The 17210-nt window shown below is 39.6% G+C and overlaps 1 protein-coding gene across 2 annotated transcripts in view; it reads left to right on the top strand.

The window, feature by feature from the left end:
* The window catches only part of lamc3 (laminin, gamma 3), an 87238-nt gene that overhangs the window by 26992 nt on the left and 43036 nt on the right, over positions 1–17210 (top strand). For both annotated transcript variants that reach the window (XM_076158713.1, XM_076158712.1), the window contains exons 3-6: positions 1924–2054; positions 3396–3562; positions 13604–13792; positions 15322–15439. In XM_076158713.1, the coding sequence (XP_076014828.1) occupies positions 1924–2054; positions 3396–3562; positions 13604–13792; positions 15322–15439 (605 nt within the window). The remainder of the gene's footprint in view (positions 1–1923; positions 2055–3395; positions 3563–13603; positions 13793–15321; positions 15440–17210) is intronic.

Here is a 17210-nt window from a genome sequence, read left to right as displayed (position 1 = left end):
TTGGCACTTAAAAGATGTGGGTGCAGGAAATCAAGACAGGCAGGCTTTGCTTTCCAACTTAAATTCGCTGTATTCAGTCTTTTCTTAACAGCTTAACTCAATACTTGTAGTCAAAGGACAAACAAAACAAAAACACGTACTTCCCCCTGCCATACACTGTTCACTTCACCTTTTGAACCTGCTGCCTATGGGTTTTGTAGTCTCTTAGTGAATGCCATGATGGTTTGTAGTCTTTGCTGCAGCCATCACAATATCCTGCTCCCTCTTATTCGAACAAGATGCAAGACATTTTTTAAATGGACAGCTTGGTCTCCCTTGGTGGTTTTAAATCTCTGGTAAAGGACTTTCAGGAGGACAATTTAGGTTGCAACTGTTTTACTTAGTTGTATTTTTACTTGATTCTTCAATTTGATGGTGGTCACAGTTGTTATGGTCTATTTTGTCATGAAATTGTGTGTCTGCCGTCTTTTCGTCTTTGTGAGACTTTTTGACCAAAAGCGCCACTCAATTGCAGATTTGGATTCTAATCTTCACAAGTGTTTATCAATAGAAGCAACACACTCTTTGAACAAGTTAAGTTGTCAGTAAATGAACTTCAAAGATTTAGCTAAGATTTTGTCTGGTTTATTGCTTCGTGCTTTGTCCCATAATGCAGTCGTAGGCAGGAGCTAAAAACTCTCGGTGTTGGTGAATGAAAAGATCCAACACCATCCAAGATCTCAGAGTTGGCTGCCACACAGCAAACTTTTTTGGATGATAGAAACCACAATTTTTTTTTTAACAACTTCTATATTTGTGTGTTGCTTGTCCTCTCGGGTTTTGGCAGTCGAAGGAGGAATTACAAATGCCGGCAGAACCTTGAATGCACCACAATAGCCAATTTTGAAAATAATCCATGCCTGCAACTGCATCACTTGACACACTGCGTTGACTGGCATCAAGAGGTTAAAAATCTCAGTGAATTGTTTTTCAGAGCATTATGAAATTTAACAGAATTGATGTGAAAACTTAGGGGATGTTTTGGAAAACAAGTCACTATTAAGGTAATATAAATGAGATGTGTGAAGCGAACAAACTGTGCATGTGTTCTGTTACAGTCTAATCATGATTTCCACAAGCTGCAGCACAACAAACAGTTGTGTGTGCGATAGGTGCGGTGATGAATCCATCACGTCTTTTTAGTCTGAAGCAGATCACGCTGATCTCCCGTGTAAACAGGGCCCCTTGGGTAGACACCTGAAAAATACAACATTACCCACTTTACCCAGTGTTGCCTCAGAGTCCCATACTAGCGAAGAAACCAACAGAAAGTTTCTGCCATAACAGAATTTTTGTGTCATTTGTTCTCCCTTTAACTGGCCTCACTTTTATCTTCCACCCCATTGTTCCACTTCTCGTTTACGTTTCTTCTGTTTGCGTTATCCTTCCTCTCCTGCTTCATTCTGTCTGCCCTTGCAGTGGGCTCAAACAGAAAAGCTTAAATCATATCACAGAGCCGAGGTTTGCCAAGTGTTATCCATTATCCAGAAGTGGTGCAACAATGTTGTCTATTTTCTCATGTTTTTTTATAATTCTGCTTTTGTCTCCATTAATCCCCTCCTTTCTTCACCTCTTATTCTGACATTAACTCAATTTTCTACACTATACTAATTTTCTTCACATCTTTTTTCTCTCCCGCTGTTACAGCAGCCACCTTGCTCTCCTCTCGCCCTCGTCTTCTGTCATTTTTCGCCTTTCTCACTCCTCGTATCTAACTTGCTCTGCCCAGATTTGGCTCCTCTCCTTTTTGCTTCATCCGTCTGCTTCCTGGTACCTCCATGAGACGACTCTCTCTTATTGTACTCTTTTAAAGCCGGTGACATCAAGTGGTATTTTCTCACCCTCTTGGTCCTTTTTGTCTTCCCCTGCCTTTCTCTCTTCCAGGACTGGGTGACAGCCACAGAACTGCTCATCTCTTTGAACAGGCTTAACACCTTTGGAGATGAGTTCTTCAAGGACACCAAAGTGTTGCGGTCGTACTTCTATGCCATTTCCGATTTCTCTGTGGGTGGCAGGTAAGAGACACACAATCGTTCCCTCTAATTCGTCACCCTACATATCCAGCATTCACGGTGAAATGTTAACAAATTAGTCCCTCCAAATTTGAACCTTGTGAGTGTGGATGCCTGAGCTAAAACGTTTGACACATGCAGCAGACAGAAAACAAATAAAGCAAATACCTCTGCTCTCATCCTTGACAGCAATTTGTAAGGCTGATAGAACATGCTGGCGTCCGCCAAGTTGCCATCGGATAAGAATGAACCAAGATAATCCTCCATCACCCCTCCAATGCTCTGGGTTTATTACTCACAGTAATGAGAGAGGACATGGTGCCAAGGACCAGGGTGCACCTTGGCACTACAGGAAGAAGTGGACGATTAAGTGCTTAAGATGAAGCCTTCAAAATGAATATAAACTTGATCTGACATCTGTCATAAACACTTAGGATCATTGCTGCAGCATGACAAATTGCGCACCAATGTCACAACACCTGAGAGAGAGACCCACATGACAATATGTTAGCCTTATACCAGTGATTTCTGTTGAACCATATTTATCTCTACACCTCACTTAGTTGGCCAGCCCTGCTCACAGCTGCCACACAAGGCTCCAGGAAATTAATCACGCCACCATGGCCTGCAGTATGGTGGATTAAATGGTGGATTTAGGTACGATTTTGTGTTACATCAGGAGAAATCTCAGTTCAGTTTATATTCAGTTTTGTAAGATGTCCAAAATGTATTCCTGAGGATGTCAAGTCCTTGCTTTGTACTCTGACCAGAGTGATTCTGATTGATGGATTTGAGGCACTTTGGAGTTATTGGTTGTTCTGTTGACAACATAAATAACTGACTGGGTCTGAGCCTCAGGCAAGCAAATGTCTGGATCCAGGACATCTGGCTAATTTTGACAGAGCCTGTCTCTCGGTGTGACAAGTCCCTGTCCCCTTTCACAGCCACTCAGCAGAACCTAGCAGCAGTGCGAGTGCCAGTAAAGAGTGGACACTTCACCCCTGCTTTACAGGCTTCAGAGGAGATCAGTTTTACATATACAGAGGGAATGGAAATAATTAAAACAGGCTTAATAAATAGCAAGTTTAGTCTATGATTATTGCTATTTTTAGACTCTTCTTCAGTGGAAGCTGTGTGAATGCCAGTGAGAGATAATACGCAGTGACAACTCCTTACGGTGTTAACATCTTCCTCACTTTACCCTCTCTTCTGCTTTATTCTGAATGTATTCTGTGCTTGTTTCTTCTTGGGAAATGTCGACAGAGAGAAAGAGTCAAAGCGATTATTCGGCAAAAAATTCTTACTTGCATCCCTCTCGTGCACTGCTATCTGTCTGTGTTTTAGATGTAAGTGCAATGGCCATGCCAGTGAGTGTGGTGAGGGGGAACAAGGTGGCCTGGTTTGTGTCTGCCAGCATCACACGGAGGGAGCCGACTGCCAGAAATGTCACCCCTTCTACCAGGACAGACCCTGGGCACGGGCCGCTGGGGACTCAGCCAACGAGTGTTTGAGTGAGTACAACTGGGCCACTGTCAGTGCAGCCAGCAAATTCACAGCTCAGTGTTTCAAGTGACAAGCTCCAGCTGTCAAAAGCTCGATAAAATCCATCAGTGCACCGCCTTATGCCTGCCCATATAAGCTCACATTTCCTGACAGGCAGATCTTGCTTTTGCTACTGTGCAGGTAGGAACTGTACTCCTTCAGAATGAGAAAGGGAGCAGTATGACAATATGCCAATCAAGTGCTTAGAATCTGCACTTTATGAATTCTGATAACAGTTCCAACATTGATTATTTGTTTTGATCAAAACTGGAAAGACAACACAGTTGACCCTGAGGGTTTTACTATGCAGAAAGAGGAAATGAAATCACAAATCCAAGAATAAAAGAGTTACATGCACACAGCTTGCATTAAGTATTTCTTTGGCACCACCATCCAACTTGACACAATGATTTAACAATCAGGAATGCACGGTAAAGTTTATGAATATGCATCACAAGTATTCAGCATAATATCCTTGAAATATATGCATATATTTACATCAGCTTTTGTGTTTTTTAACCTTATTTGTATGCACATATGTTTGCAGACATGCACAGTTTGGTGGCTGAATAATGAATTAGCATGAATATTATCAAGTTTCACTTATCAGACTGTGCACTTTTATTGCTGTTTTATTGCTGTTCGAACTGTCTAAGGGATAAAAACTGTAAAGCAAAGCATCTCATTAATTGTTTTTATGCTGGATTCTATTAAGCAGCAAGCTTGTTTTAATTACTCTTGCTCTTGGTTCCAAGCAGATGGTGTCTTAAATAGAGTGCTGCACCCAACTCCATCAATGTACTGTATGAATAAATAAGCACACGCCATATAAAAGGGGAAACAGAATGTTGAAGTGTAAAAATTAGTGTTCTGCGTAATTGCAAATCTAGCAGAAAACTAATTTTACCTCAGTTTACCACAACAACCTTTTACATCTTCCTGTTTGATTGTTCAAATACTATACAACACATGCTTAGAGGTCAGACCCGAGAGCCACGGACACTAAAGCGGAAGAGAGACATGTCCAGGAAATCAGCGTTGAGCTCAGTATTGTATTTTTAAGTTTTTTATTTGTTCCTGCTGTCACAACTATACTATGATACTTTGTATTGTGTTTTTGAGTGTGTTTGACTATATGGCATGGTACCAAAGTTGGAAAATGCGTTTCACGAAGGGGCTATTTGTTGACCATATTTAAATGATAGGGATGAAAAGAAAATGACAGAGAGGGCATCAAAGCAGATTATTAGCATGGTCGGTTTCATCAAAGAAGACCCTGAAAGCTTTGGCTTGTTTCTTTGTTTCTTACTTCCCATCTTTTCCTCTTTTGGTTTGTGATCAAAATAATCAATTGTCAAGAAAAAAAAACATGCTTTATACTCATTAAAGCAGAAGTACAGGGGCATGTAATCTGGGATCTGAAGGGTTTGTAGACTTCTTGGTTTCTTGGGCAGTAAAGTAAGTTGTCTCTGTCAGCCAATAAGTGCCCAGCCTTGGGTTTTTTTTTGGGATCCTGACAAGATATATTATTAGTTCAGGGGATGTCTACGTGCAAAAGCCTATAATATAGTCCATATTGTCAGTGTGTGTGAGTTTCATACATGCATTTCTTCCCGCATCAACCAGCAAACAAATCCATTAACTGAAATCACCTTTGTTCCCCAGAAGGCTGCAGTAATAACTAAAAACCTTTGCTGATTTCTCTCTGAAGAACGCCACACAGCTGAAAGCAATACTATACATAATGTAAGATATGACAAAGAATGATGGAATTAAGTATAGCCTGTTACGTAGATGGAGGAGTACATCAGTACAGCTCCAGGTTTGTAATAATGAATATAATGAACATTTTCTGATGCACTCCCATTTGTATTACAGTGCAAAGGCCTTCATAAAATGAAAAACAATACTGCATTTCACACTTCCTGTATCCTTTTTTTTTTTTTACCAAGGCAATGGTGTTGTTTCTCACCTTAGGTCTGTAGTATTTTGACATGCCGATTGTTTAAGTTAAAGTTGTTGTATAACTTCCATAATACTTACACTTAATACTCTTTCATTACAGATAGTGCCTTTAAATAAATCAATTCACACTTGATTTGGGGCAATGGGAGGTGATATCACAGCCACTTTTCACCTCATTATTGCTGTCATGTCAAGCAGCTAAGTTGGTTACAGAGTCCCAAATGGCTGTCGGTTCGCATCAAGTCTTCTTGAATTAAGATGAGATGAGAAGTACATTGAAATTACTATTGAAAGAGGATAAGAAAGAGGAACTTGGGCCGCAGTTTGATTGGTATTGTTTCCATAATAGAGTTGCAGTGGTTGCACTAAAGTTGTACTAGTGACAAAGTAACTACAATATATAAGCACAGTATGCTGTATGTAGGACAATGCAGTAATTTGAAGACTTGCTCTGACATTAAATATTGTCAGGTTGTATAGGCTTGTAATTGCTTATAAAGCTGCTTCAGGAACAAGCCACACAGCTCGTTATTTTTAATTAGCCCCACCTTTTGTCCATTAACACCAGCTGTACTGATCCCACCACTGCAAGTCAAAATTGTGAACCGACTGTTTGTGCTCCCAGCTACCACTAATGTTTTAGTGTCTTATACTTTGATTGCTCAGTAGGCTGTCAGCACTCACGCCACCTCTCCCATTTGGCCTTGCCCTCCTATTCTCACTCTCATTCTCTGCTGTCAAACACTGACTACACTGACTATCTGCTCTGTGTATGTCACTGTCTAAATCCTGAGGAGAAAACACACTTTGTAAAATAGTGTCACAACACAAGAAAAGCTGTTTTGTGATTATATGCCAAGTATAATCTTTCAGCAGCCCCCGTATATGCACGCACACACACACACGCACATCAAGAATTTATTTATGTGCACATGAAGGAGAGTAAGGCAGGACATAAAAAGGATGCACAAACAAAACAACATTGACACATCTTGGGACAACAGTCGTCACGCACAATTTTACAGCTCACAGAGCACAAAGTTTCATTACAAGGATGAATAGCAGCGTCTTTGCCATATGTAACGACTGAGGTTGAACAGAACTTAATCTTTGGTTTCACTCTCTTTTTGGGTAATCCTATGAACTTTACGCCACTTAAAACAAGTCTAAGCCTACTTCTCAGTCTTCTGAATATAAAGACTGCAACTGTAGCCAACCTCAGGAGAGGCTGGGTATTTAATGACCTTAGTCCTAAACGCTTCCTTTAGTTAATCACCTGCTTTGCTTTTCTGTCACTTCCAAATTTACATGCCGTTGAGGCAAACTGCACAGGTGTCACATCCCCAAGGAAATGTGTATTCACAGCTTTCTTCTAACAAAGAACAACAGTGCGGACTGACTGAGATACGGTTATGCGGAGCGCTCATCCAAATTACGAGGCAGTGCCTAACTCACCAACAACTGCAAGATCAATTCCAATTACTGTGGCATGAAAAGATGTTTTAAAAAGCGGCTGTTAGGTAAAACAGGTGCAGCATAATTGCGCCGGTAATTAAGAATGACTCCTGTCGCTGCTGACACAAGCACAAATTATGTCGAGTAAATCTCATAAGTAAAACAAATGCAAAAGCAGCTAATACATTAGTGAGTGATGTTTATTTGGAAGGATAGCTGAGAGTGATTTATGAGCTTAATTTTGGGCTGCGTACTTCTGACAAGCTTCCACTCAAAACTGTTAAGCCATTTTGCTGGTTGTCACCATTACTGAACAACTGCCATCCCTCGATGTGCTTTTTGTAGCTACCGCATCTTATAAAAGTGTTATGTTATCTCTCGAGGACGTGCGTGATGCAGGATATGCTTGGCCCACTTAGTACATATACGTATCCATAGTTAATGTTAAGTCTAATGCTGGTGTTGAATGAGTCACAGTGGCATCATGCAGGCTGTGTAATGCAATTTGCCACCCAGAGTAATTCAGGTAGGGTAAAGAAAGTCCACTGGCCTTTGATACACTGAGGCAGCATGTATGGAATAAACAAGTGGGGAGGTCACTAGAGCTCATAGGGCTGAACAAATTCTGGTTATGCTGAAATGTTACCTTTACTGATCGAACACAATTTTTCTAAAGAAACGGTAATACCCATATAGCCCACACATGGAGGAGCCTGCTGAATAACCCCTCATACAATCCAGTCTATAATGGGATAAATATGCTGGAATTTAACATTCAGGCTGACATATTACTGTAATGAAATTAATAAAAAGATCAATCAACACAGCATGTTTCTTCATGGCCATTAATGTAGTGGCATGTTATTCCAAAGTTGTTTTTACGAGTCAAACTGCTTTAGTTTAAAATAATTCTCTGCCTATTTCCTCTATTAATGTATAACTCCCCATGTAGTGATTTATTTGGCTTTGCCATTGTTTGAATGCTAGCAGGTATTAAATAGACGCTTTTGGCTCTCTTATGTGAACATGTCAGTTTCATGTGTCATTGTTTGTTAATTTCACTATCCGCTGATGTTGTTTTTCTTTTTCTTCCCTCATTTTGCTACATGGGCAGACCTAAATAACCATGTGGAGTGTGCATCAGACAACAAGAGTGGTGATGGAGGGAGGAAGGGTCACACTAGGGTGTCATTCTCGTCAAAACTCTCCCCCTCTGAGTCTGAAATGGTTTCTCGCCCAAGCAGGTTGTTGTGGGTTGTCTTGATTTTGATTTTTTTTTTTTATTATTATTTTTTAATGTTTGTTTGATGTTGTCATCAGTTTATCCTGAGGCTGTTCTGTGACACAGACCCTTTAAAGCCTTTCGTTCCACTGATTTAATGCTGACGCCTGTGGCTGTAGATAGGGGGACTGTGATCATTTTCTTGACTCATAACAGAAATGTCAGATATGTATTATCTAAGCCTTCTGGTTGTATACCTACTATGAAAGGTGAAAGATATAGAGGTAGATTTAAATTTAATGTTACATTCGTATATTGTGCCTCAATTCCTTGTCAGTGAGTTTGGGTGAGAAATATAGAATAAAACAACTGTGTACACTATCTAATGACGGCATGGCAACGTTTTCAATATATATTCATCATCTCCTAAAATTATTCTATTATGGAGTGTAATTCATGAGAAAGGCTACGCTGTTAATTTGGCATTGAGTCTAAAAATACTTAAAAAAAACTGTGACAGCTAAGATATAACTGAAATAACCTCAATTTCACATACCTTTATAGATGATTTACACCAGTTGGGTTCACATGTTGCATTTTAAAGTGTTAAACCTGTATGCTTGATTATTTTTCATTTACTATGTAAGTAATCCTGTTGCATGTGAGCATCTTGGCTGCACTTCTCATTTATGCAGGTGATGCTTTTGCAATGCTGCTGGTCTGACTTCAACCTCCAGACATGTCTGCACCATTTGGCTAAAAATCTCAGGAGGTGCGGATGAAAAACTAGTATGTCTTGAACCTATCATGTTGAGTGGCAACAACTAATATATTTATCATCTGGGTCTAAGTGCAGTTACAATGGTTGTAGCTCGATTTCCTTGTGTTCAATTAAGCATAAATTGCATGTACTCATTTTCTATAGAGTGGTCACAGTTTTGCGGAAAGAGCAATTATCGTGGACCAAATCAGTCACCAGAAGTTTCAAGGCCAATCAATATCTTTGATGAAGCTTGTTGTTATTTTAAATTAAATGTTCTACATGCTCTATTTCTCCATTCACCAGAATATGTGCACACGCTTGTTCTGTTATCTTTCACCTGCTAGGAACTCCAAAGAGGTTAGGACAGCTACAGCTCTCCTCAATCCTGGAGAAAGTAGGATGACCTTCCTAAATTAAGAAAGCTGATGAAAAGCTTTTACTCCAAAGCTTGAAAGTAGGACTAAGCATGCATCGTTCTGCGAATTTTGGGCCAGTTAGGACAGATTTTCTTTTACTCTGTAAGGCTTGATACTTACATGCCTTGATTGACAATGCCTTGATTAAATCAGTCTGTGCCCTTCTATATGATTCCCTATGGAATCCTTTCCACCTCATCCGTCAATTGACTGAGTCACAAGTCTGTGTTTGCAAATGATGCCTTTTTGCAGCGTAGCATATCAAAGAATGACATCTTTCTAGTAGGACGTTCAATAGGATGAATATCGTGGTGTGTGGGTGAGGCAGAGGTCTGCTTTGTATATTACACTAAAGGTCGTCCAGATATGTATTCGTCCTGATCTGTATTCGTCCTGATCTGTCATGGAGGGTTCCTTATCGCCACTGCCGCTCTGCACCCTTGGCTAGTCCGACATCTCATTTGTCCAGTAAATGAGATGTAAAAATGAAAAATTATTGTGCCTGTAGGGATGTTGCATGTTTCTGGGATTCATCGTGTATCGTATCAGTGCTGAAATATTATTCCTATAAAAGCCAGAAGACAATAATATGGTGGTTTGCAAAGGGAGCCTACCTCAGTCTTACAAGCCTCACAAAAGACCAAATAGATTACAAAAGATAGTTAATTCAGTTTCTTGCTGTTTTGAGTTGGTAAAGTGTCGCCTAAGTAAACTACAATTATAGAACTGTTGCTCACCCACACCCCTAGGTGCTCCTGGGGTGTGGGTGAGGAATGTGAAGCTGCAGGTTGAACCCAAACGTCCTTATTAAGATGACATGCATGATGAACAACAAGTCTGGTTCATAGGAACAACACACAAGAGATGACAACAAGAGTTTCTATAAACATGAAAAAACCTGGAAAAGACCAGGAATTAGGGAATATGTGTCTAATAATGATATCAAATGGTGGAAGACCCCCACTGTTTTGGAAAAGTCATGGAACTTGTTAAAAACAATCACACACGTCAAGATGAAACCTATTTACAGTAGATAAGGGAAAACAATGAAGAAAATAAAGATTATTTTTTAGTACTTACATGATCAAAAAGTCATTGGGTAAATTGTAATAGTAAAAGTAATAAATAAATACTAAAAATCCGAAAAATAAAAACAAATAACTTAACAACAATCACAATTGTTGATAACAATTTAGTGAAAACCACATGAATTTACCATCTACAAAATGTATACTTACTACTTTACAATATTCTCCAATGTTTTCAGTACTTTGTTGTTTTTTTTGGTATTTTCTGTTGCTTAATAGCTATTGGCTGTGTTCTGTTTCCACTCATTGTTGGCCAGACCTCATAGCATCATTAGTATATTGACCTTCCAAAGGAGGGCACTTAGCGTGTATACAATTTCCCTTTGATTTAACAACAGGGTATGTCTATAAATAAGCCCCTCATTCTGCTCATTTCACTCAGTGATGCAATATCACAAGGGGCTGTTTAGTATTCAAAGCAATGACGATTAATAAAAAGTAAAGTAAAAGTAAAAAGTACTAGAGATGTGGAGAAAAATAAACAGTCTGACCGCGTTTCCAGGCTAATCTCAGCGGAGTAACGCCCTAAGGAACAAAATCATAGCAATGTCCACGCTTGTACGGGCACGATATGCAATTTAAATAAATCCTTAGAAGCCTTCAGTGGGAGTCGTGATGTGCCACAGGACCAGTGTCTCTGGAGAGGCTAGTGCTCGTGTAAAATAGTTACTGAATGCATTCCAGATTGGGTGCAGGGACAAAGCTACAGGTTTTAATGTGGTGTGGGTCTCCTTCTTCAGCCTTCAAGTGCTGGAAAGATGCAAGGATGGAGGACAAGAGTGATGAACACCTGTGCTTTTTGTAGAAGTCTCTTAATAACACTAATCCAGTGCTTTTCAGGTCCAAACACCTGCAGTCACTAATTAAAGTCATCTCCTGAATTAATTTAATTTAGTGCTCTTGTAGATCTTCACAAAAGGCTCCACAATTCTTTCAAACAAGTAATAGCTACACCTAAGCTACGTTGCTGTAATTGAGTCCTAAACAACACAAGTAGAGGCGAAGCCTTTATAAATGTCTTAACCTCTGCAGGGAGGCTCGTATTAATTAAATCCGGATGCAAAACTGATCTTTTAATGCCTCCAAAAAGCTTGTGATCACATCAGTTTTCACTTCGGCTGAATAGAAGCGCCCTACTTTGGTCGTTCATCAGCAGGGTCAGTCAATTGTCCGAATCATGGGTGTTTTTATATTATATTATATCCTGTAGTGTCTTGGTTGGTTGAAGGGTTTTTAATTAACTCACCAACCTGCTGTGTATAAATGGACAAATATTGTTTTCCTCAGGTGTTAGAAACTGATCATAATAACTGACAAAACACACATTGATGGTTGTTCCATATTTCTAGACTTATTCATTAATGGTCAACAATGCCAGTGGCTTTGGCAGACATAGGATATACAGTACTAAATCATGGAGCCCAAAACAGATCTGGGAATATTGGATTCCATGGGCCAAACAAATAAAAAAAGTAGGACCTCAGCAGAGGTACTATAAACAAACAGCACATCTCTTTTGTCATGGCTATACATATATATACATAAATATGGCTGTATACATATAATCATTTATATATGTATAGCCATGACAAAAGAGAAAATAGGTTATGGAACAGAAGCTGCAAGCACTTAAAACAGTGGCAGTCATACTTTTAAACGTGCGAGAGGAATGAGAAGGCAGATGTTCGGTTTGCCCTGAAGCACATTTCAAGACAAGGTACAATAATTAATCAAACTCCTTTTTCATGCTTCGGTTCACACATGAGGTAACTTTAGACATAAAACACTGATGTGACCTTAACTTCTGTGAACTTCGGTCTTGAGGTAATCGGAAACTTTTTCTGATCAAAGTCACAGACAGCCATCTTTAATTGGGTTCCTGGACATTTTATGAGATGTTGGTGTCAGCGTGGTTACAACAGAGGGAAAATCATTTGAAAGGAACCATGAGATAGCCAGGTGTGATTTCCTGGCATGTTAAACAGAGTAGCCATTTGAAACTGAGTCAGGCTCCTCTGAGTTTCTTCTTCTTGGACTGTGAGTTGGATTCTTTTTCTCCATCATCACAAACATCTGCAGTCACTCTGTGGATGTGTCTGATAATGAGACACTCGGTTCTTGTCAGAGAAGCCACACTGTCCTTGCTTTAACTAGCCATTCAGATTCAGATTGAGACCCTGAACTGCATTTGCAATGAACTTGAATCTGTGTGCTGGGTCACCCAATTTTACTGCCCTGAATGTATTATGTTTACCCAGGCTGATTCTACCACCTCAGGTTCCAAAGTCATTGAATACATTGAACTGTTGGAGCTATAGTGCCACCATCAGGTTGATTGATTCATTTTGGTAGTTGTGAATAGTGAGTGCACAGTTCCAGTTTTGTGACAGTAGATTCTTTCATGTCATATTAGCAAAAGTTATAAGCCAAAAGTGGTAATTCCATCACCCTTGATCTTGTGCAACCTGCCCACCAAATGTCTTGAAATCTCTCAGTAGCTCTTCGCGACATCCTGCTAACAGACAAACAAACAGATCTCTTTTATATATACCCACTCTTTCTTAAATCTTTTACAGTATTTGAGTGCCATATGCTTCCACTGCCAGTTTAAAGTGTACACTTAATATCATTTGATGTTTTAAAGCAACTGATGATCGTTTTCCTGTGAGATAATTTGTTCACTACTGAGACTGATTATTAACAGGCAAGGATATTCATGTGGGTACTGCCAGCACAGCAGAAAGTTAGATTCCTAATAAAACGGGCTATTTCACCGAAACCACCCCGGTACACTAAGGAGGGGTATGAGAGCTATGGTCGTGTAATATTGCCTGAGTAATTTGCTCTCGTATAAACATGAATTACTGTTAACTAAATACCCCCTGACAGCCGATTGGCTCCTCATTAGGCCCGTGTGAAATGAGATTAGCAACAAGACTCTAAATTACGCTCCAATACCAGAACACATAATCTCTCACGTCAACCACCTCTTCTCTCTCTTTCTCTTGCCTCTCTCTCTTTCTCTGCTCTCTGTGGCTGATCCTTTACTCTCCACATCTCTCCTCACTTGACCTTTTGGCCTCCCTCTTTTCCCTTCTCAGAGTGTAACTGCAGCGGGAGATCAGGCGAGTGCGTGTTTGACATGGGGCAGTACCGGAGCACTGGCAGTGGGGGGCGCTGCGTGAGTTGCAGAGATAATACAGATGGACCCCACTGTGAGCGCTGCAGGGAGAACCACTACAGGAAATCTGTGGAGGAGCCTTGCCAGCTCTGCCACTGCAACAGCAATGGTAAGTAAATGGGGGTCCAGACTTTCAACGTGTGTTATTTGCATTTGTGTAACTTGCATTGTGCGAAACATGTATGTGTAGCATGTATGTACGTGTGTAGCATGTATGTAACTGTAACTGCATGAAATGTAAAAAGCATGTATTGGAAGGACAAATTTCTCAAATCCTGAGACATTAAATGTGTTCTTTCTTTCTTCTTCCTTTTAGTGAGAAAATAATCAATGAATCCGTTAATTAATCAAACCTGACAAGATAGTAAGTAAGGCACAATAAAGGTTTTAAAATGGATTCAGCCAACCATGGAAACTAATACTAATGCACATAAAGATAAAATAATGTCAGTACAAAGATAAAATGAACTAAAATGGTGAATATAAAACTTCATTCATCTGTTTCATTGTTCATGATGAGAGGATAAAATATTTAACAGTAACACCAATGGTAGAATGCTTAAGAATGCAACGTAATCTAATTATTCAAAGTAAGCAGATTAAGAAGGCTAAATTAAAGATAAAACACAACAATCTCAAAATATTATTCATTATAATATAAAAGAAACTGAGTAAAATTTCTAAAAACAGGACCCGAAGAGATTCATAAATAATAAATACATAAACATATAAATAGTTGCAGAAAGAAAGAATGCTAGGATACAAGCAGAAACAAAAGGCTGCTGGAAAATCTAATTTATTCTAAATATCATCAATTATCATCAATCTCGCACCAAAGCGAAGGCAATAGTTTGTTTTCTCTTTACTTAGGGTTGTGCTGAGGTGAAGTCAGGATGTACTGACTCCACCAGCCAAATTAAGCCATAGGAAAAGGCCTAGTAGGATTCACTGTTGCGTGTTTCAAACTTTATGTCCAGATTTGTTTCAATCATTAATAACGCAGCATTAATATTTACCATCGACCATAGACTTCTCCATTGCTTCCCCATATGAGTAGAATCGCTTCTAATTCATAATTCATACAATCTTGGTCATTTCATCTCTTGCTCATCTCAACAGATTCCTCGCCTTACATTCCCAAATGACTATAGGGATTCCCAAAGAAATCTACTACTTAACTCAACCCTGATGGTTTTGATAGATCCACTTGACTGAGTGTTAAGTGTTAACAGACTCGCCGCTGATTACTGTCACAGTCTCATTTTCAGAGGATGGATATTAAATGTTTGGCCCACTAATTACACAATGACCCGAGGTTGAGAAAGAGGCAGAGATGCACGAACGTAAACCCTAAGCCATCCCGTCCCTACTGCTTCTTTTTTCCATTAACTACAACTATTGTATGTTCAACGATTTGCTCCCAAGGTTATCCAACCTTTACACAGCTCATCTCTTGGGTTTTCAACACAGATTTAATAGAGTGAAAAATTATTCACAATGTATCGATCTGCTCATTGTATGTTAGCATTTACCTTCACAAGTACATCTTTTTTTTTTGCTGTCCTATTGCTTTTTCATTCTTCTGTTGTTTGGTCTCATCCGTTCTCCCTGGCTTGTTCAACCTTCTGTCCTTCACAGGTTCAGTGAGTCTACAGTGTGATGCAGACGGCAGGTGTGCGTGTCGAGCAGGCGTGACCGGACTAAAGTGTGACACGTGTCAGGCTGGCCTGCACTCGCTCGGCCCAGGTGGCTGCAGGTGAGTGATGCACATTCATAAAGGCCTGCTGGGACATAAGCTACATATACTAGTTTATAAACTCACATAAATAAATGGGATATATTTAGGTAAGTGGATTGGTAAAGAAGTGGTGATGAGTACAAAAATAAAGATGTGAAGAATGAAGCTGAAATACAGACTTTGCAACTTAATTTGCCAGAGTTTTTTGCTGCTTCATGTGACATAGCTGTAAATTGTCAATATTTTTTATCAGGAACAACAAGAATGTGCCAACTATCAGGCTGTTAAAAACCTTTTTTACAGGCAGACGAGCTTTATTGCCAAGTAAGTTTTCACTTACAAGGAATTTGTTCTGGTCGTTGGTGCGTCCAACATATTAGAGCAACAGTAAATCTACATAAAAAAAAAGTGCATTTTGAAATCTCTTGACTCAAACAATACTTTTTTGTTTTATTTTGTTCTGTGGTTCCATTTTTGAACTTTTTCTCACCATTCTCCCCCCTCTTTTACTGTATATGTTGCCTCAATTTCTCAGTATGCTTGCAGCACTAGAATGGTTTCATTTTAGTTCAACTTTATAGCAAGAGAATGATTAAGTACATCTAAAATCTGCTGCACTTCAGTCACTAATGTGCAGTGAAGAACTGCTGCTGCTGCTGTGTGTGCCAGTGACTGCAACAACTACAACAAATTGCAATTTGTTCTCAAATTCCCTCAGAACTAAGACAGAGATGGTCTGGTCCTGTCCGATGAGAGCGTTCTTTTTTCCTATGAACTGAGGTGGCGGCTTGAAAAAAGTACAAAATCAATTGAAATATTTGTAATGTACAATAAGTATTACGTTGTTTTCTTTGCAGCTTTGCTCTGGTTTTAATGTCACAAACAGTGTGGTTTTAATTTTGCTCACAGAATGAGCTCAGGCGTTAAATAGATTCTAAGTTAGGCAGAGTTGCATTTGCTTATAGAATATGAATTTGATATACGTATTAGGGTCTTCTTACTCACACATACGCTGTGTGTGTTTGTTTGTTTGCATGTTGGTGAGACACTTACCCTTTTTGATGATTGAACATGCATTCCAACTGTCACTGACCTAAGATCTGTGTGTTTGTAGCATGTTGTGGTATTTATATTCAGGTCCATCCCAGCCTCTCTCTGACCTGCTCCAACTGCTAAATGCATGCTAAATTGTGATGGTGTTCAATCACATGTTAATGACTTTTGGTGAGAATATTTTTTTAAACTGAGGATATCATTCTATGACATCACTCCAAAGGCTATAAACGAAGATGAAGAAGATTAGATTAGATTTGGTATTTATCCTATTACCTTTTCTTTATTCATTGTTATGGGGGTGGCAGTAGCTCAGTCCATAGGGATTCAGCTTGAGAACCGAAAGGGTCCCTTTATGGACCAAGTAAGTGGACTGGTAGCTGGTGAGTTGCCAGTTTGCCTCCAGGGCACTGCCGAGGTGCCCCTGAACAAGGTATCGAACCCATCTGCTCCACGGCCGCCGTAGAATCGCTGCCCTGCACCCCCTCTATAGTGCATGTGCTGTGTGTGTGACATGTAGCGGGTGCAAGGCAAATATCAATTGCATGTGATTGCCGTGAATTGCATGCAACATGCCGAGAATACAGTATCTTAATCTTAACCTGTTTCTGCTGTATCTACATTCGTCCTGACTACTGGTGCTTCTCTGGGAAAAAAGGAGGGATAATGGGTCGTATATATCCACATATGGACACTTCACTTCAGTGTGACAGTTCCATGCGGTTTCAAAAACGAT

The sequence above is a fragment of the Genypterus blacodes genome, unplaced genomic scaffold (genome assembly GCF_046128005.1).
Source record: "Genypterus blacodes isolate CSIRO-AG114 ecotype Tasmania unplaced genomic scaffold, CSIRO-AGI_Gbla_v1 ptg000085l_1, whole genome shotgun sequence".
NCBI lineage: Eukaryota > Metazoa > Chordata > Actinopteri > Ophidiiformes > Ophidiidae > Genypterus > Genypterus blacodes.
Note: the sequence above shows the minus strand (reverse complement) of the source record. Positions and strands in the feature narration are given on the sequence as shown.